A 21,394-nucleotide genomic window follows, 5' to 3' on the forward strand; every position below is an offset into this window, starting at 1 on the left:
ATATTTTATAAGTTAATGTAGACTATAACCAAACGTCCTGACAAAATACAAGAATTTCTGTAAGGCCAACTGAATGAGAAATCTTTGAAGAGAATTCACAGAGGTACAAATATTAACTTTACCTTGTAGAAGTTCAACAAACTAGGAAACAAAAGTTATAAATACTCTGGAAGAGAATTGTGAGGAAAGTGTGCTATACGAAATCTTGATTCGGGGGGTGCCTGGGTGGCTCAGCCGGTTAAGTGTCTGCCTTCAGCTCAGGTCATGATCCCAAGGTCCTGGGATGGAGCCCTTATCAGCCTCCCTGTTTGGCAGGAAGCCTGCTTCTCCCTCTTCCTGCCACTTCTCCTGCTTGTGCTCTCTCCCTCTCTCTCGCTAGCTCTCTCTGCCAAATGAATTTAAAAAAAAAAATCTTAAAAAAAAATCTTGGTTCGGTAATTTAAAAAAATTTTGCTTCCCAGAGTTCATAGTAAGAAAAAAAAGAAAGAAAGAAATAGAAATGAGTGAAAGAATAAAAAAAGATTTTGCTTCTCTTACTTAAATTAGAGCTCACTGAATAGTGCATTTAATGTATTTCTGAATTTCAGGTACAAATGTTTGGAAACACCAAAATCTGTTCTTCATAGTTCCAAAATAGTCACTATTAAATGTCCACATTTTTTCTCTAACTGAAACAGAACTGCACATTTCAATTTGTTTGTTCTTTTGCTGTTGTTTCACTCTTCTACAAACAGATTCATGCCAAGGTGGACTGCTGAATTTACTGCTTCCTGGACTTTCCATAGGATAAAGGGCCGAGATGTTCTCAGTAGGACAAGAGTCTACAGAGTTTATAATAATGTTTCTGGTTGGGGATTCAGTTTAGAGCTTATACTCTGACTCTTCTGGGAAGTTAATAGGGAGAAGACAAAGGGGGGAAACTGTGGAAATAATAGAGGCAGATATTAATAGAAATTTACCAGAAATAAAGAATGGATTATGGTAGATAAATTAACAAAGTAACTGATGAATAATATAAATTTAGGAAAATCTGTTATTGTTTAAGATCCTGTTATCAGAACAGATGGCATATTGATCAACCTATTACTTTTGTCATTTTGCCTTGCATACTATTATTTAATTTAGTAAATATATGCTGTGTATTTTTACTGATTTATCAATTGTGCCATCTAACAAATCACCTCACTCAATTACTCTGGTAATATGGTATGTATGTGTGTGTGTGACATAAACAATAAGAGTTAGCTTGTATTTGCCTTAAAAATAGGACAGGCTACAATTTTTACAACTATGCTAGTAGAATAGAATTTTAAGATTTGATCATATATCAGTTTAAGCTTTAAGGAGTGAATCCAAAACAATTTTCTGAGCAAAATACTAGAACTGTTCTAGGGTATTCTATAACACATCTCCAAGAAAAAGTGAGATGATTTTCTTCAGTTAGGCATACATATATATGGTAGATTTACTTAATTGTTATGAACTTTAATTAATCAAATCATTGTGTAGAGATAATATTACTTGCCTCCATTTTTAAAATATTCAATATAATAGGGTATGTAAATCTAAACACTAGGTATATAGTAATTATAAAAAAGTATTACTTTTTAATAACTGATTAATGTTTCATTTTAATACCACTCTGTTTATTAATATTTATTTATGTAAATGTTTATTAACCCAAAATTTATATTAAAATAGCAATGAAAACATTTCCAATTTCAAATATTCTACACTTTATGAGATTACTGAGTAAATTAAATGAAATCTGTGCCTTTTTGGCAAAAAAAAAAAAAAGAATTTGCACTTACTCATGGAAAAGGGGTCGAATAACAGTGCCCCCATGAGCATGAATTTCATGCATCTGTGTATAGAAGTAAGGCAATAAAGTGTATCTAATATTTAGAATATTCCTTGACATTTCAGAAAAAGTTGCATTCCAGGAAGCAGGATCTTGTCTCTGAAACAAAGCAGAATGAAATAGTCATAAGCTCTTGTCCTTGTTTAAATCATAATTTTCAAATACATGTTTGGAGAATAAAAAGTAGAAAATAATATTCATCCATTGCATGTGGTATATAATTTCTTCACAAATATCACAAAACTCTTATGCAGTAATATTTCTATCTCATATGATGAAGAAAGAACATAATATTTTAATTAAAAAATGCAAATAGCTTGATTCAGTTTAGATGAACATATGTAAAGAGCAGTTCATATTTGAATAGGTAGCAAATACATTGTCAATCATGATGATAATCAGTGTAGGGATGAAAAGACTAGAAAAGAAATGAAATGCTGTACAAAAGCAGATTGAAATAGACATGCAGAGCTCATTTTGGTGACCCCCCCCACATTGTGTGTTCTCATGAGAAATGGATAAAATATGATATGAAAGTATTAATAGAATAGGAGAAAGAGAGGACCTAATTAATTCTGAATAAGAAAGAAGGGCATGCCCTAGTCTCCTCTGGAATATGCACTCAAGGTAAAAATGAAAATTGACACTGCAAAGATTAAAACCTGTTCAAAATGTTGTGTGGCACCTGGGTGACTTAGTCAGTTAAGCATCCAACGTTTTTTTTTTTTTAATAAAGATTTTATATATTTATTTGACAGAGAGAGAGCATGAGTAGAGGGAGGGTCAGATGGTAAGGGAGAAATAGGTTCTTTGCTAAGCACAGAGCCCTATGGGGCTCAATCCCAGGACCCTGGGATCGCGACCTGAGCCAAAGGCAGATACATAACCGACTGAGTCACACAGGGACTCCAAGCCTCCAACTCTTGATTGGGCTCAGGTCATGACCTCAGAGTCAAGGGATGGAGCCCCCCATTAGACTCTGAGCTGAGCATGTTGCCTGCTTAATACTCTGTCTCTCTCCCTTTGCCCCTCCCCCCACTTGCACAGCTCGCTCTTTCTCTCAAAAAAAACCCCAAAAAACAAAAAACGAAAAAACAAAAACAAAAACAAACAAACAAACAAAAACATGTTGCACTTACTGGTTAAGAAATAGTAGGGAAAGTGATTCGTATTTTACATTTTAATTTGTACTAGGGAAAAAGACTGCCACATAACTCCAGGGGACAATACTTTCAATTTTTTTTTGCTGGTATCAATAGGAATGATGGTATTAAGAACTGTGCCATATCCATACAGATGCCAACTTTTTTTAGATTTTGGTAGTAAGAAAGCTTGAATGATGACTGTTACCATTGTTACATGGAAAATAATGTTAAAATAGGCAAAACCTTGAAAGTAAAGTGGTTCAAAAACTAGTAAACTGTAACTGATCCTGTTGTTACTAATTCCAAAGTCAAAAAGAGGTAAAAATCATACCTGTTACTTACTGACCTCGCTGACAGTATTTCAATTTTAACAATACAGAAGAACTTAATTCTAAACTATGCATCCCTAAATTCAATTATACTACGTCATAATTGAACTTAAGTTGAGGCTTCTGTTCCATAGATTTTTATTTAAAAATACTTCCTCAGTTTTTCCTTCCTCCATTTCATCTTCTCCAAAACTCCAGCCACTTCCCATCTTGGAGATTTTCACTTACACTCTCTACCTGAATTCTCTCCCGTATCCTTTTATTGGTTTTGGTTGCTGTGCCTCACTCTCAAGTCTCCACTCTAAAGCTTAAGTCATTTCAAGCAAGAGGACCTTCCTAAGCACTCCTTCTAAAACTGAGTCCTCATAAATCCCTATCACCTTAGCTTTCACTATTTTCCCTCATATGCATTTATTTATACCTGGCTATACATACACACTTACATATACATATTTGCCTATTATCTCTATCCTGCCTACATTATATAAATCATGGGGCAGGGACTTTGTAAATATCAAATGGTAGACTCTTAATAAATACTTGTTGAATAAATTCCTGTGCAGGCTTTTATTGATTCATTTCACTCTTCCAATGTTACAGCTTCTTAAATTGCATTACTGACAGCAAGTTTTCCTGTTAAAGTATTCTTACTCCAACAAGTTATGTTATTGCCAAACTTTCTTCCAAAATGTAGTCCCATACTGCCTTCTATCCTTATACAGATTTTCATTTTTATTTTCATTTTCTAAAATATATCCTTCCCTCTAACATTTCCCAGGATGGACACAAAGATTTCATAGCATGTGATAAGCTCCACCACTCAGTTACTACTGCTAGAACCCATCCTTCAAAGACCAGCTCTGTCTGCTACTCTTCCATGAGGTGCATTTTGATAATTCGTCTTTTTTCTGCACTTCACTATAAGTCAATATCACAAAATTTAGCACTTAATTAGATATTGCCTCTAATTATTCATAAATTTCCATAACTTTTAATATTGTCACCTCTCTTTTCCAAAAATTTCTTTCAGACAATTTAGTAACATGGAGAGTTGTGCCACAACACAAGAATTAGCTCTCATAATTCCTTTTTCTTTTTTTTCCTCAGTTTCTCAACTCATTGTCTTAACATTTGCCTTTTAAATCTGCTCATTTTCATACACTGATACTAGTACTTCAAATGACTTTTCCCTGATTATTTAGTTTGAAGCTGTTTTTTTTTAATTGTTTTGTCTAAGTTGAAAGAAGTTCAAGAAGCAGGTTTTTTTCTCCCCTGACTATTCCAAAATTATACAGAACAGCAGTAAGTATGTCAGCTAATCAAGTTCTAAACTCCAAAGTATAAAGTAACCCAAATCAGAAATTCTGAAAGCAATGAGCTCAGATGCCCTAAGTAAATGTAAAGAGGTTCATACAAAGTATGCATTGAAAATCAGCCTGATAGGGTGAATTCTTTTTTTATTTGTGATGATTTTTGTTTATTATTATTATATTTAATTAGCTAACATATGGTACATCGTTAGTTTTTGATGTAGTGTTCAACGATTCATTAATTGTGTATAAGACCCAGTGCACATCACAACATATGCCCTCCCTAATACCCATCACCTTGTTACCCCATCCTCCCACTCCCATCTGTAACGCTCAGTTTTCCTGAGTCCAGAGTCTCTCATGGTTTGTCTCCTTCTCTGATTTCTTCCCGTTAAGTTTTCCCTCCCTTCTGCTATAGTGCAGAGGGTGAATTCTATTTAAAAACTTCCAAACTTAGTAGGGGTAAAGGAATGAGAGTAAATGTAGTAACTACATACCCTAGTAAAAGCAATGTTGTGATTTCTTGAGTACGGATAAAATGCTCCAAGATGCATCCAGCGGGCACAGAGCTCATATTCTGAATTGTTGAAGAAACCACAAATATCTGCTCCAGTCTAAAATATATTGTGATGTTTAATTTTAATGGTTTGTTTCTTAATCTTTATAAATTATAAAGATAAAAGGAATAGAAATACTTACATATGAGATTCCAAAGAGACTAAATTCCATCATACCTAAAAAAAATCAGGAAAAATCTTAGAAAGCTACTTTTTCAAATATTTTGATATTTGATTTTTTCTATTTATAAAGATGTCTTATTTCTAATAAACTAATCCAATGATACAGTTTTCAGATTATTAATATACCTTTCTATCATTTCCTCTTACACTATTCAAGTTTTTTATGTTATAGTGTTAATGACATTTATAAAAATAAGACACTATGCTTCTTTGTGACTTTCAAGGTGGTACATTTAGAGCACAAAATGGTTATAAGTACATTATAGTATGAGAAAAAAGTGGTAGTATTTTCCTCGGTTTACTTTTTTTAATAAACAGCTATCTATGTAATTATTTAACCACAGCTCTCATCATTTGAAAAAAAATCATCCTTATTAAATAAAATCATCTGAGACCTCTTCAGTAATATAGGATTCATGCCATATCCCAGCTCTCCTTTCAAAGTAGTATTTGTAAAACACTGATTGTTTTCCTTGAATCCTAATATAAACAGTAAAAAAATTTTTAAAACTAGATCTCAAACAGAAAATTATCCATTTCCCCTTTAAAATAATAATGTCTTATTTACTATTTACCCAACAATTGTCAAAAGACTCCTTAAAAATTTGGCTTGAAGTGTTCCATTCTTTAGCATCTATGAGTATTCTTATTCCCTAGAATCTAAAATTTCTACCCATTTCTATTCTTAGCTCTAGATGTTATCCTTCCCAGTTCCTGACCTTTCCCAGGGAACTGAGACCAAAAAGAATGAAATTATTTCCTCAAAATAAACTAGGTAGATATTATTAGTTTCTATAACGCATCCCAGATCCTACTTTCTAGTTCACTCTCTTTTCATCATGCTGTTTGTCATAAAATATGATGCAAAAAGTATGTTTCTCAAAAGAACTTATAAGGTATATCGAACTAGTACCTGCAAAAGTGAATACCTGCGAAAGTGAATACCTAGTTCCTGCAAAAGTGAATACCTAAAAGAAAACTCAATAGAGTAATGATATAGATGGTGACTCACATACCAATGATTGATTTGTCCAAATTGTCCCATTGTGCATAGTTGTCTCCAAACCAATGTCCTCCCCATTGTCCGCCAGTAGGATATGTGGAACGAGAAATAACAATTCCTCTTTTGCCAGTTGTCTTCTGCAATGCACTAAGATAGATGGAGAGTTTTCACATGAGGTATTTCCAGATATTTCTATTTATGAACACCTCATTAAAAAAAAAAAGTGTGTGTGTGTGTGTGTGTGTTTGTGGTGTTTTTGTTGTCTGTTACTAAAACTTGCTCTTTCCCTTCCAACATTTACTAGACTGACATGCCTAAGTAGCCTTTGTTTCTTTGTTCAATGAATACAAGTTAAGTCAACTACTGAAGTTATTAAATCAACTAAATAATTATAGCTTAAGTTTTTTTTTTTTTAATGACCTCATTTTATTCTATTTAACTGTGTTCTCTTGAATAAAGTTCTTGGCTCTAACTATTGATTGTTCCAATACTTCTCAATTATAACTTGTCAACACTTAATCTCCATATCACTCTACTGAGACTCTTTGACACAATACTCTCTATTTTAGAGAAGGTAGATTAAAGTGAGCAAGGTTTTTGGGGGTTTAAAATAAAACTAGTTGTTCTATTCCAAGTACAGAATCTAACCAAAGCCAGATTTCAAGAGAATGAATTTTACAAATTACCTCATATTTTTTTTCTTTTTACCCTTACTCAGTCTTTGAAGAGACTTCAATGACTTACTATTCATTTTAAAACATGTCTAGTGCTAAAAAAATATAGCACTACAGAACTACTTAGGAAAAAAATACTTCAAATAGCTAATTAGGCACACTTCACAATCATTTTGGACCACAGTGTTTGTCCTGATTTCTTTATACATAAAGTTTCTTCAGTGAGATCTTGAAATTCTTGAAGTTAGAGATAATTTCTTAATCTTTGTACTTTTTGCACCTAACACAGTGCTTGGGATAAACTAGAAGCTCAAGACATTTTTGTATTAATGAATATATCAAGTCAAAATTATAGGAAACTAAAAGTGTTTTCAATAGATGTAGGATGAAAAATTTAACCATCTATTAATAATAAAGACCACATTGTACTTGCTAATTTAAAATTTCCTACTTGCATGATATGTCCATCTTTAAAAAGATCATATAAGAAAACTATTTTCATTGCTTCATTTTCTACCATAAATATGAGGATATAGTCTATTTAGGAACATTAATATATTTAACATTCATCATGTATATTTGCTGACATTTAACAAGAAATGAATGATTATTTATATAGAGAATAAAAAACTGATGATCAATCTAAAAATATATGTGAAAATGTATATTCTAACGTTAGTTCATTCGCAAACAAAATTAATTTTAATTAACTAATACAAAAACTATTTATAAAGTTAAAGGTCCCAAATTCCTAATATATTCACATTCAAGAAATTTATATTTGGCTCAGGTCATGATCTCAGGGTCAGGTCATGATCTCAGGGTCCTGGGATCGAGCCCCACATCAGGCTCTTTGCTCAGTGGGGAGCCTGCTTCCCCCTCTCTCTCTGTCTGCCTCTCTGCCTACTTGTAATCTCTGTCAAATAAATAAATAAAATCTTAAAAAAAAGGATTTTATTTATTTATTTGACAGTGAGAGAGAGAGAGAGTACAAGCAGGGGGAAAGCCAGGGAGAGAGAGAAGCAAGCTTCTGCTGAGCAGAGAGCCCTACGTGGGGCTCGATCCCAGGGTCCTGGGATCATGACATGAGAAGAAGGCAGATGCTTAACTTACTGAGACACCCAGATGGCCCCATGAAATATACATTCTTAAAGAATTTCTTTTTTTCCTGCTGTATGCAACATTTTTTTTTTACTGAGGCTTTAAATCAATAACTGAACATATGCTTTGCTAGATTTCTGGTTGAGAAGAATTTTGTTAATTATTTTCATAATAATTTTCTCTTAAGGACCTGTTACATTAGAAGAATCTCCTCTGTAACCATTTGGAGAATATTAGGGAACAAAACTTTTGAGAAATCACTTGACTAGAGATATAATTTAAAAGTCCTACCACTATAAATATTTTCCAAATATTTTTGACATGTTCCAACTTTACAAATAGTTTAGTCATAATGAATATAGCTTAATTTTAAGAAACACTTTTCACCTGTAGGACAGCTTGTCCTCTGTTACCAGTTGATTTTGCAAAATCTAACATAGAAAGGATTTTAATGTTGTGTTATGGAAGTATTTTTATTCTGTGTTTATAGTTGTCTCCATTGGCATTTTTTAAAAGAATTTAAAAACTTCTAAAAATATCTTAAATTTTTGGGAAAAAATGTCTTTAGGAATATCTGAGAAAATAAATTGTATCTATTGATTTTTTTATTCCATTCAAAATTATGATTACAAAAATCTGGGGGATTTACTAAAAATCACATATTTAACACCAAAGCTCCCTTTTTTCCAGATGGAGATAAAGATTTTGTTTTTTCTACATCCCCTCTCATGAGAAATATATAATAATCTGTAAAGGCACTCAAGGTATTGTTGAAGTTGAAAATACAGAATATATAGATATAAAATACGTGGATAATTGTTTAGATTTTAAACACACAATTTGAAGTATTTTTTATAGTGTACTTATTCTTACATTAGAAGCATAGACTTTGTTTCAGTTCGACATTGAATTTTAAATAAGAGAAAGAGAGCTATTGAAGGCTGAAAGTTGTTGTATGGAAACTTCATTTGCCACTGATATCCAAGGTCCTTCCTCTAAAACTGCAGTTTCTTAAGCTGATTATTTATCTCCTGTTTCTGAGTCCATTCGTTGTATTCTTTCCTTGTTTTTTCTTGTTTGTGACATGTTTAGTAAAGAGGACAGTAGCAAAAACTAGTTGCATGTTAAACCTGCACCAGTTTTGAAAGACACAGACTACATCAAAAAAAAAAAAAAAAAAAAAGAACGATAAAATGCTATAGTTTGGATAACTTGAAGAAAAAAAAATTTGTTTTCAATCCTTTCACTTTTCTCCAATGATTAATAAAAAGTCCTTACTATACATCCTTCACTTCAATGTAAATGTAATTTATTTATACTGTTCTTTTACAGTTGTCAAGGGTTTTAAAGATATAGACTATATTTAATATCTGAAATTTCTGAAAGTTCAACATTTTTTTCTAATGTAACTGAAAAATTAAATATCAAGAAAATATCTAAAACATGAAAGTCTAGGGCTATGTGTAAATTGAGCTATTATATAACTCAACATTTAAAATTTATTACTCTGTATAATTTAAATAACAAATGTGGTTGAAACTTTTACTGAAAAATTTATGAATAGGAGCAAAATTAATACTATTAAAGAAATGTATATTATGACTTTAAATTAAAAAAATGTTCTTTGGAAGATTGTATCAATCTCTTTCTCATAATGTTTGTTATTTAAGAGTAAAATATATTTTACATATCCCTAAATTTTCCTAAATAACTTTGTATATCAACTATTTAGAAATTTACCTACATTTCCTTAAATTTATTAAGCATCCCACAGTGTGTTAGAGCCATGAAATGTGTTCCAGAAGTTCAATTTATTACCTCAGTGCAGAAATGATTTTTCAATTTCCCTTAAACTACATAGTTTCATCTCAAAATGTGTAAATTTTGCCACCAAGATTATCAGTCAATTCTCAGTAATTTTGTTCTTTTTAATATCTGTATTTTTATGATAAAATTTGGTTAGCTGAGGACAAAATGTGAGAATAACTGTGCTCCAAAACTATGTACCAAGATTTGTCCCAATTAAAAAAAAAAAAACTATGGAAGATCAGTGTGTTTACTCTTAAAAATTACATTTCATAGTCTTTCTACATGATTTTAGTGTCTCCCTACATTAGAATTTGTTGAACAAATCTGTGGTCATACATTCATGGAATAATATCCTAAATAATTCACCTCTTTTAGGTTGAGAAGTATGGTGCTAAGATAAGCATGTTTCACTAACTGAGGAAATATTACCCATACACTTTACTCCAGAATGCTTTTCATTCTTTTACCAACTCCAGTCATACACTAGACCTACATGCTCATTGGAATCACCTGGAAAATTTTTTAAAATTCAGATCTTAGGTATACTACAAACCAATTAAATCAATACATTAAAAAAAAAAAATCTCCAGGTGATTATACTGTGTAGTTAAGAGCCATTGACCTAGAGTTGCACTGTGTGATATGGTGTACACTGGTCACATGGGACTATTTAACTTAAATTTAAATTTGTTACAATTAAAAAAATTTAAAATTCCATTTCTGGGGATGACTGGGTGACTCAGTTGGTTAAGCATCCAACTCTTGACTTTAGCTCAGGTCATAATCTCAGGGTCATGAATTAAGTAAGCCCCACATCAGGGTCCATACCCGTAAGTCACCTTGAGATTCTCTCTCTCGCTCTCTCCTTATGCCCCTCCTTCCACTTGCACTCTATCTCAATTATATAAATAAACAAAATCTTAAAAAATAAAATACAATAAAATTCCATTTCTGAGTCACACTAGCTATATTGTTCAACAGCCTTATATGGATAGTAGATACCATATTGGACAACCCAGAATTATAAGACAATTCTATCATTACAAAAAAAAAGTCTTACTGGACAGTGCTAATGAAGACTTGATATTCAAAGAATGCTTTATGTTCCATCATCACTGGCCTCACATAAAAGTTTGTTTATTGTGGACATTAAATCAAGTTCACTTACACATATTCTATTGGTTATAATGGATTTAAACAACAGATTTAACCAAACTTTAATGTCTTAATTAATGACATCAATTATATATTATTTACTCATTTATTCATTCATAACCATTTATTGAGCACCTATTATTTATTAATCACTGTGCTATTATGAGCTAGTGAGGAATAAAATAACATTGTTCAGAATTGCTTTTGGAATGGGATGAAAATTTAAAACAATGATAAAATGATATAAATGAAGAGAAAGAAAAAGAAAGAGGTAGAGAGAGAAACACAATAATTCTAAGTGCCATAAAAAACAAAGTAAGTTACAGACAACATTGGGAAGGAAAGTGCTACCAGATAAGGTCAGCAAGGAAAAACTCTTGAAGTAGGTAAAACATTAAATCTAATATCTAGAAGATAGTAAAGAGGCAAAAAGGATAATTATGAACATTGCTTACTCATAACTAGGTTTCATTTGTGACCATCCATATAGATTATGAACATCGTAATGCAAAACAGATGATCCATCACTAAGAATCTGCTCGGTTTCCATACACATAGTTCTGAAATGTAATCCACTAGTTCTTTTTGTGAGTTCTGGGGAGAATCAATGGAAAAATATCAATATATTATAAAGTACCCTGCATGCAAATATGTAAATCATATCTATAAATTCTTGTGGCAAAAGCATTAATCATTGTTTTAAAATAATATTGATTTTTAATCATTTGCACACTTCATCTCTGTGAATTAAAAATGAAAAAAATCTGCAACTGTAAGTGACTATAGTTACAATTGTGACTGAAAAACATGAAAAATTTTAGTGTACTCAGCAACAAAAATGTTACCAATTAACATGAATTAATAAAAACCTGAAAAAAAGGTATTCCTAAAAGTCTACTATATTTTGAGACATACTGATTAAATAGACTTTTATTAAAAATCCATTTGGAAACACAAAGCCCTGGGGGTAAGAACTGGACAAGTGCTATAACAGCACTATTTTTTGATCCACTTTTTCTCAAATAAAGATGCATTTTTTTCAGAGCTTTGCCATAACTTTAGGTGTCAACAGTTTATGAACATGAGAGTATGAGGATGAATATTGAGTGACTGGACCCCTTTTATCTGGGTCAGGGACAACCAAAGAAATGCTATAAGTATTCTCTCATTTTTTTCCTAATGAAGAAAATTTTAAAAAGAAAACTCCATAAAAGTTTATTTTTTTAATTTTAAGAATTATTGAGAATTTTCAAATCTGAGAAGATTCGCAAGAAACTCAAAGTAACAATTTTAAGCATGCTTAGTTAGGAGTATGTTCATATAAATAAAACATGTTTCTTGATTTTTCTTCTAAAAATAATGTTAAATAGTTTTGGTAATGGGTTGAGTTATGATTCAATGTATAGACAGTTAGTGGGAATTACAAATGTGAAACCTATCCCCTACATTATAAGGTATATAAACCAGATTAATAAATACCAATAACATCAAAGGTATAGCAATAATATTGTACCTGGGAAGTAAGGTGGATAATTTAACTCTTTATTTCTGCATTGATTGCTAACTGTTCCATGTACAAAACTTGATGGTTCATTCATGTCCTTAAAGAGAGAAGAGTGAATTAAAATATTTAGAACATGTATTCTCAAAGGAAATAATTCAGAGAGCCAGTAAATTAAAGAAGCATATTTGAGCACATTCACTATTCTAAGGAGCAAAAATATAAGGCATCTCAATACTAAAAGATTTAATTTATCTGTTTTGTTTTTTTTTTTTTTTACATCTCATGACCCCTTTTGTAAAACACAAAATGCCCTATATTTCTCTATAGATAGAATATTAATAAAAAGTAAATTTTCTGTTTTCTAGACATAAAATTAAATTATAATGTGTATATTCTCCCATGTCCTTCTCTCCGCTCCTGCCCTAGAGCCTTCAATCAACTGCTTTTTTCAAAAAAGCAATTTTATGTGATTTTCTAAAATCAGAAAATACAGTTTACAAACAGAATATTTATTTCATTCTTTTTACTTTTATTTTTTTTTAAAGATTTTATTTATTTATTTGACAGAGAGAAATCACAAGTAAGCAGAGAGGCAGGCAGAGAGAGAGGAGGAAGCAGGCTCCCTGCCGAGCAGAAAGCCTGATGTGGGGCTCGAACCCAGGACCTGGGATCATGACCTGAGCCGAAGGCAGTGGCTTAACCCACTGAGCCACCCAGGCGCCCCTACTTTTATTTTTTTAAGTGTAGAATTTAGTGATCCATAACTCAACTACAACACGAGTGCTCATCACAAATGCCCTCCTTAATAGTCATCACTCATTTAAACCATCCCTCTGCCCACCTGCCCTCCAGCGACCCTAAGTTTGCTCTTTGCAGTGAAGTCTTATGGTTAGCCTCTCTTTTTTCCCACATATTCATCTGTTACATTTCTTAAATTTCACATATGAGTGAAATCATATGGTATTTGTCTTTCTCTGCCTGCCTTATTTCACTTAGCATAATAGTCTCTAGTTACATTCGTGTTTTTGTCAATGGCAAGATTACATTTTTTTTCTTTGTGGCTGAGTAATATTCCATTGTGTGTGTCTATATATATAGACACACACATACCACTTTATCCATTCATCAGCCAATGCACAACTGGGCTCTTTCCATTATTTGGCTATTGTTGATAATGGTGTTATAAATATTTGAGTGCATGTATCCCTTCAAATCAGTATTTCTGTATCCTTTGGGTAAATACTTAGTAATGCAATTGCTGGATCATAAGATAGGTCTATTTTTTAACTTTTTGAGGACTCTCATACTGTTTTCCAGCGTGGGTGCACCAGTTTGAATTCCCACCAACAGTGTAATAGGGTTCCCTTTTTTCCACATCCTCACCAACACCTGTTCTTTCCTATGTTGCTAATTTTAGACATTCTGACAGGTGTGAAGTAGTATCTCATTGTGGTTTTGATTTGTTGTTTCCTGATACCAAGTGATGTTGAGCATCTTTTCATGTGTCGTTAGCCATTTGTTTGTCTCTTTGGAAAAACGTCTGTGTCTTCTGCCCATTTCTCAACAGGGTTATTTGTTTTTGGGGTGTAGAGTTTGGTAACTTTGTTATATATTTTGGATACTAGCCTTTTATCTGATGAGACATTTGCAAATATCTTCTCTCATTCCATAGGCTGCCTTTTAATTTTGTTGATTGTTTACTTTGCTGTTCAGATGCTTTTTGTCTTGATGAAGTCCCAATAGTTCATTTTTGCTATTGTTTCCCTTGCTTCAAGTAAGAAGTTGCTATGTAAAACAGGTTGCTGTCTGCATTTTCCTCTAGAATTTTGATGGCTTCCTGTCTCACATTTATGTCTTTCATCCATTTTGAATTTATTTTTGTTCATGGTGTAAGAAAGTGGTCAAGTTTCATTCTGCATTTTGCTGTCCATTTTTCACAATTTCATTTTTTGAAGACTGGCTTTTTCCATTAGATATTCTTTCTTATTTTGTCAAAGATTAGTTGATCATGTATTTGCGTGTCCATTTCTGGGTTTTCTTCTGTTTTATTGATCTAAGAGTCTGTTTTTGTGCCAGTACCATACTGTTTTGGTAACTACAGCTTTATAATAGCTTAAAGTCCAGAATTTTGATGCCACCGTCTTTGGCTCTATTTTTCAACATTCTTTTGGCTGTTTGAGGTCTTTTCTTGTTCCATATAAATTTAGGATTGTTTGTTCTAGTTCTGTGAAATACGTTGGTGTTATTTTGATAGGGATTGCTTTAAAACTGCAGATTGCTTTTGGAAGTATAGATATTTTAATATTTGTTCCTCCAATCCATGAGCAGGAAATGTCTTTTCCATTTTTTTGTGTCTTCTTCGGTTTCTTTCAAAAGTTTTCTATAGTTTTCAGAGTACCGATCTTTTATCTTTTTGGTTAGGTTTATTCCTAGGTATCTTATGGTTTTTGGTGCAATTATAAATGGGTTTGATTCCTTGATTTCTCTTTCTTCTGCTTCATTATTTGTGCACAGAAATGCAACAGATTCCTGTACCTTGTTTTCGTATCCTGTGACTTTATTGAATTCATGAATAAGTTTTAGTAATTTTTTGATGAAGTCTCTCAGGTTTTCTACATAGAGTATGAAGTCATCTGCAAAGGGTAGAAGTTTGACTCCCTCTTTGCCAGTTTGGATGCCTTTTACTTCTTTTTTATCTTACTCCTGAGGCTAGGGTTTCCAGTGCTATATTAAATAAAAGTGGTGAAAGTGGATATCACTGCTTTATTTCTGACCTTAAAGGAATAACTCTCAGTTTTTGTTCATTGGGGATGTTATTGGCTATGGATTTTTCTTATATGGTCTTTATGATGTTGAGGTATTTTACCTCTATCCCTACTTTGTTGAGGGTCTTTATCAAGAACGGATGTTATACTTTGTTAATGTTTTTTTTCCCTGCATCTCTGGGGAGAATCATATGGTTCTTATCCTTTCTTTATCAATGTGGTGTAACACATTGATTGATTTGTGAATATTGAACCACCCTTGCAACCCAAGAATATTTCCCACATGATCACGGTGGATGATTCTCTTTATCTACTATTGGATTCAATTTACTAATATTTTGTTGTGAATTTTGCATCCATGTTCATCAGGGATATTGGTCTGTAATTTTCATTTTTAGTGGGGTCTTTGTCTGGTTTTGAAATCAAGGTAATCCTCACCTCATAGAATGAGTTTGGAAGTTTTTCATCCATTTCTGTTTTTTGGAATAGCTTCAGAAGAATAGATATTCGTCTTTAAATGCTTGGTAAAATTCTCCTGGGAAGCCACCTGGCCCTGGACTCTTGTTTGTTGGGAGATTTTTGATTACTGATTCAATTTCTTTGCTGGTTATCAGTCTTTTCAAAATTTCTATTTCTTCCTGTTTCAGTTTTAATACTTTATTTCTTTCTAGGAATTTATCCATTTCTTCCAAATTGTCCAATTTGTTGACATATAATTTCTCATGTAATTATTGTCTCTTATAATTATACTTCTGTGGTATTGTTCTGTTGGTTGTTGTTTTTCCTCTCTCATTTGTGATATTACTTATTTGAGTCCTTTGTCTTTTCTTTTTAATAAGTCTGGTTTCCCAATTTTATTATTTTTTTCAAAGAACCAGCTCCTGGTTTCGTCGATCTGTTCTGTTTTTTTGTTTGTTTCTTTGTTCGTTTTTATATTATTTATTTCTGCTCTAATATTTATTATTTCCCTTCTTCTGTTGGCTTTAGGCTTTATTGTTTTTCTTTTTCTAGCTCCTGTAGGTGTAAGGTTAGGTTTATATTTGAGACTTTTTTTGCTCCTTGAAGTAGGTTTGTACTGCTATATACTTTTCCTTTTATGACCACTTTTGCTGCATCCCAAAGCTTTTAGACAATCTTCTTTTCATTTTCATTTGTTTCCATGTATTTTTTGTTTATTTCTTCTTTAATTTCCTGGTTGACCCTTCATTGTTTAGCAAGATGTTCTTTGTCCTCCCTGTATTTGTGGTCTTCCCATTTTTTTTTCCTTGTGGTTGACTTCAAGTTTCATAGTGTTGTTGTCTGAAAATATCCATGGTATGATCTTAATCTTTTTTTTTTTTTAAAGATTTTATTTATTTGACAGAGAGAGATCACAAGTAGACAGAAAGGCAGGCAGAGAGAGAGAGAGAGAGGGAAGCAGGCTCCCTGCTGAGCAGAGAGCCCGATGCGGGACTCGATCCCAGGACCCTGAGATCATGACCTGAGCCGAAGGCAGCGGCTTAACCCACTGAGCCACCCAGGCGCCCCTGATCTTAATCTTTTTGTACTTGTTGAGGCTTGCTTTGTGACCTAATATGTGATCTATTCTGGAGAACATCCCATGTGCACTTAAAAAGAATGTGTGTTCTGCTGCTTTAGAATAAAATGTTCTGAATATATCTGTTATGTTCATCTGGTCAAGGGTGTCATTCAAAACCATTTCTTTGTTGGTTTTCTGCTTAGGTGATCTGTCCATTGCTGTAAGTGGGGTGTTAAAGTCTCTTACTATTATCGTATTATTATCAATGAGTTCCTTTATGTTTGTTATTGTTTTATATATACGGATGTTCCCAAGTTGAGGGTACAAGTATTTACAGTTGTTAGATCATCTTGTTGGATGAATTGTTTTATTATGATGTAATGCCCCTCCTCATCTCTTCTTACAGTCTTTGATTTATAGTTTAGTTTGTCTGATATAAGTATGGCTACTCTGGTTTTCTTCTTATGCTCATTTTCATAATAAATATTTCTTCATCCCCTCACTTTCAATCTGCAGATGTCTTTAATTCTAAAATCCAGCTAGCATATAGATGGGTCTTGTTTTGTTTGTTTGTTTGTTTTAATATTTTATTTATTTATTTGACAGACAGAGATCACAAGTAGGCAGAGAGACAGGCAGAGAGGGAGAGGGAAAAGCAGGCTCCCTGCCAAGCAGGAAGCCCAATGCAGGGCTCTATCCCCGGACCCTGGGATCATGACCTGAGCTGAAGGCAGAGTCTCAACCCACTGAGCCCCCCAGGTTTCACTGGGTCTTGTTTTTTTTTTTGGGGGGGGGTCTTGTTTTTTATTCATTTTGACACCCAATGTCTTTTGATTGGAGCACTTAGTCCAATTACAGAGTAATTACTGATAGATGTGAATTTAGTGCAATTTTATTACTTGTTTCATCATTGTTTCTGGAGATTTTTCTCAGGACCTCTCTAGTCTTTGTTGCTTTTCATCTTTCCCATTCAAACCCCCTTTGATATTTCTTACAGGGCTGATTTAGTGGTCACAAACTCCTCTAATTTTTGTTTGGGAAACTCTTTATCTCTCTTTCTATTCTGAATGACAGTCTTGCTGGATAGAGTATTTTCAGGGGCAGATTTTTCCCATTCAGCACATTGAATATATCATACCACTCTTTTCTGGCCTGACTAGTTTCTGTGGGTAGATTTGTTGCAAACCTTATTTGTCTTCCCTTGTAGGTTAAGGACTCTTTTTTCTCTTGCTGCTTTCAAGATTCTTTCCTTATCTGTGTATTTTGCAAATTTTACTATGCTATGTCTTGGCGCTAGCTGGTTTTTGTTGATTTTGATGGGAATTATCTATGCCTCCTGGAATTTAGAAGTCTTTTTGCTTCATAAATTAGAGAAGTTTTCAGCTATAATTTCCATAAATAAACCTGCCTCCTTTTTTTTCTTCTTCTGTGACTCCTATGATACAAATGTTATTATATACCATAGAGTCACTGAGTTCCCTAAGTCTACTTTCATGATCCAATACTTTTCTTTCCCTCTTCTTTTCAGCTTCATTATTTTTCATAATATTATATTCCATATCACTTATTCATTCCTCTGTTTCTTCCATCTTGTGGTCATTACATCCAGTTGGTTTTGAATCTCAGTTATTGCATTTTTAATTTCAGCCTGATTGGTTTTTAGCTCTTTTATCTCTGAGGTATAGTTGTCCCTGATGTCTTTTATTCTTTTCTCAAGCCCAGCTAGTATCCTTTTATTGTTGCTTTAAATTCTGGATTAGACATATTATTTGTATGTTTTGATTAGACCCCTGGCCCTAAGCCTTTGTTGTTCTTTCTTTTTGGGATGAATTTCTCCATTTTGTCATTTTGTCTAGCTTTCTGTCTTATTCTGTGTTTTATGATAGTCTGTTATGTTTCCTGTTCCTGAGAATAACAGATTTATGAAAAAGAAATCATATAATGTCCAGGGTCTTGTGTTCAGGAAGTTTCTCTGGTGTATGCTGCATACACTTTGCTGCTGTGTTATGACTGCTCTATCCCTCAAGTCAGTTCTCTGTGGAGTTTTTCCTTGCCTGCAGTGGGGAATGTTTAGACCTTGGCCAGAGTGTGGTGAGTTTTAACTAGGTGAGATTTGATCTGCTTGTAAAAAGAGACCTGATGGTATTTCCATTAGAACTGAAACTTTACAGAACTCTATGGTCAATAGACATGATGCAGGCAGGGGTTTGTGCTGGTCTTCTGGGGGAGGGGCCCACTGCATTGGTCCTTAGGCAAACTTGCCCAAGAAAAGCAGTACCAGTGGAATGCAGAGAGGATAGAACTTGGTGTAAGCAATGTAAGCAGTCATAGTTGGCGCTGTGCTATTTACTGAGGTTAGTTTATGCTGAGGGGCAGGGCAGGGAATTAGCACCAGCCAACTCCTTTGTCCCTAGAGAGGGGAGTTCTGCTCCCCTCTGCTGTCAGGGAGACCCTCTTGGAAGAGCGAATAATTTCTCCTCATGCGTTCTAAGCATTTTTTAAATTGTTGTTTCCATACTATCTGTGTCTGGGTTCTTGCCTGCCTGGAGAAGCACAGCGCACTTTGTGCTCTATTGCAGCCTGGATGACCGACTTTTAAAACTCCAAACTTTAGGGTCCTGTTGTGGTGGGTACCTACGCTAGTCTTCTCAGGGATGGTCTCAAAGGGCTGGGGTCAATGCAAGTTTAACCCAGAAGGGCAGAAGCAGGAGCATGGGATTTGGAGCTAAACATACTAAACAGCCAGTGTCTGGGCTGGCCACACTTAACAGGTATCCCTGTGCTACATTGAGGGGCACGAGGGTAAATGGTGCCTGCCAGCCCTTATGTCCTCAGAGAGGCAATATCACCCTTCTCAAATGTGTTCCAAGAAGAAGGAACAGCCTCTCCCAGTGGATCTTAGGCAATCCTGAGATCTCACCATCTGCCTCACGGTTATCTGCCTGACTTTTCTCCAGGGACAGGTCAGCACTCTTAGGATTCTATCCCAGACATACTGTGGACCTCTAAAACTCCAGTCTTTGAGCCCTGCTGGTTGCAAAAACTCATGGAAATCAAACCTTCTAATTTTTCTGGCCAATGGCTTTGGGAAAGTGTTCTTGTGTGATCCTGTATGCTCCTTTCTGTTTTGTCTCTCTCAGAAACCATAGCTCCCTCCCATCAACAGCACCTGTGATTGTTTCTCCCCCAAACCACATCTCTGCACCTCCTACCTTCCACAATGTAGCCTCTTCTCTACCTCTAGTTGTACAGTTTGTTCTGTCAGTCCTCAGATCAATTTCTTGGGTATTCAGAATGATTTGATATCTATCAAGTTGTGTTTGAAGGATGAGGCAAGCCTAAAGTCCTCCCAATATGCCACCATTTTAGCATCTCTCCCTCTTACTACCAACATTTTAAAGTTACATCTAAAATTAGGAGATTGTTTGAAAAGTAATTTGCTACGTTCATAAGAGATTATGATTTCTTGTACTAATGACTGACAGTTACATGAGATTCATTCCTACATTGAATAAAAATAAAATAAATGTTTATAAGCATTTATAAATAGTTATAAAGAGATGTTTTTTTGGTTCCCTGGTGAAGCTGAAACTTCAGAAAATAGCAGCTGTATATATAAAATGAATTGCTATCACTGTATTTTATAGTTCTATGAATATGGAAAGGCCTTTCCTTTCTATAGAAAAACGAGTGGGATATTTAAAAAAAATACTTTGTTGGAATTATTAGAATCTAGCAAGAATTCTGCATAATAACTACATAATAAATAAATCAATAATAACTTAAAATATATATTGCTTTACATTTACTTACAATCCACAAACCATCAAACCTCATCTGGTTATTGTAGAAATCTATAATTTCTCTTGCCCACCACTCTGCTGTGGCATTCCTGAAAAAGTCTGGAAAAGCTACATGAGCTCTGGAGGCCTGTAAAAACATGTAGAAAGTCAGAAGAGAGACCATGCATGTCTAAGACATTTACCTTTCAGATTCACAAGCTGTGCACAGGTGATAATGAAGGCAACCTGATCCCAAATTTAATTGCATGCATTTTTATTATGTTTCTCTAACCAAAACAATGAAGAGTAAAAAATTTAAAAAAAATAAAGAAAGAAAGAAAGAGAGAGAGAGAAATATACATGGAGACAGAAGGGAGAAGCCTTGGGGTCCTTACAGATTGTCAAAAAAAAAAAAAAAAAACAGGTTCACAAAACACAGATATATATTTTCTGTGCTTCTTAGACTAGTAGGGAATTTTTTTCCTTTGTATCCTGAGAGTCCTCTAATGTAGATTTACTTTTGTGGAGCATGATAGGAAAGGAAAAGGCCTTGGTTTAGTCTGTTTAATTGGATTAAAAAAATTGTTTATCCAGCTTTCTGCCCTTCCAGGATCACTATATTCCTTTACCACCCCAACCATTTGCCTTTCTCTCTCACACCTAGCCCTTCCCACCTCAGCAGAGAAGAAATTATTTA

The 21,394-nt window shown here is 33.7% G+C and overlaps 1 protein-coding gene across 3 annotated transcripts in view; it reads right to left on the minus strand.

Moving 5' to 3' along the window:
* Positions 1 to 21,394, minus strand: part of SI (sucrase-isomaltase) — a 103,961-nt gene that overhangs the window by 10,935 nt on the left and 71,632 nt on the right. For 2 of the 3 annotated variants that reach the window (XM_047729534.1, XM_047729540.1), the window contains 7 exons: positions 20,729 to 20,845; positions 12,641 to 12,728; positions 11,583 to 11,721; positions 6,402 to 6,535; positions 5,345 to 5,379; positions 5,143 to 5,259; positions 1,812 to 1,960 (listed from right to left, as the gene is read on the minus strand). In XM_047729534.1, the coding sequence (XP_047585490.1) occupies positions 1,812 to 1,960; positions 5,143 to 5,259; positions 5,345 to 5,379; positions 6,402 to 6,535; positions 11,583 to 11,721; positions 12,641 to 12,728; positions 20,729 to 20,845 (779 nt within the window). Of the gene's footprint in view, positions 1 to 1,811; positions 1,961 to 5,142; positions 5,260 to 5,344; positions 5,380 to 6,378; positions 6,536 to 11,582; positions 11,722 to 12,640; positions 12,729 to 20,728; positions 20,846 to 21,394 lie in introns of those variants that run through there. The other variant, XM_047729546.1, reaches the window with a different exon arrangement.

The sequence above is a fragment of the Lutra lutra genome, chromosome 1 (assembly GCF_902655055.1).
Source record: "Lutra lutra chromosome 1, mLutLut1.2, whole genome shotgun sequence".
Classification (NCBI taxonomy): domain Eukaryota; kingdom Metazoa; phylum Chordata; class Mammalia; order Carnivora; family Mustelidae; genus Lutra; species Lutra lutra.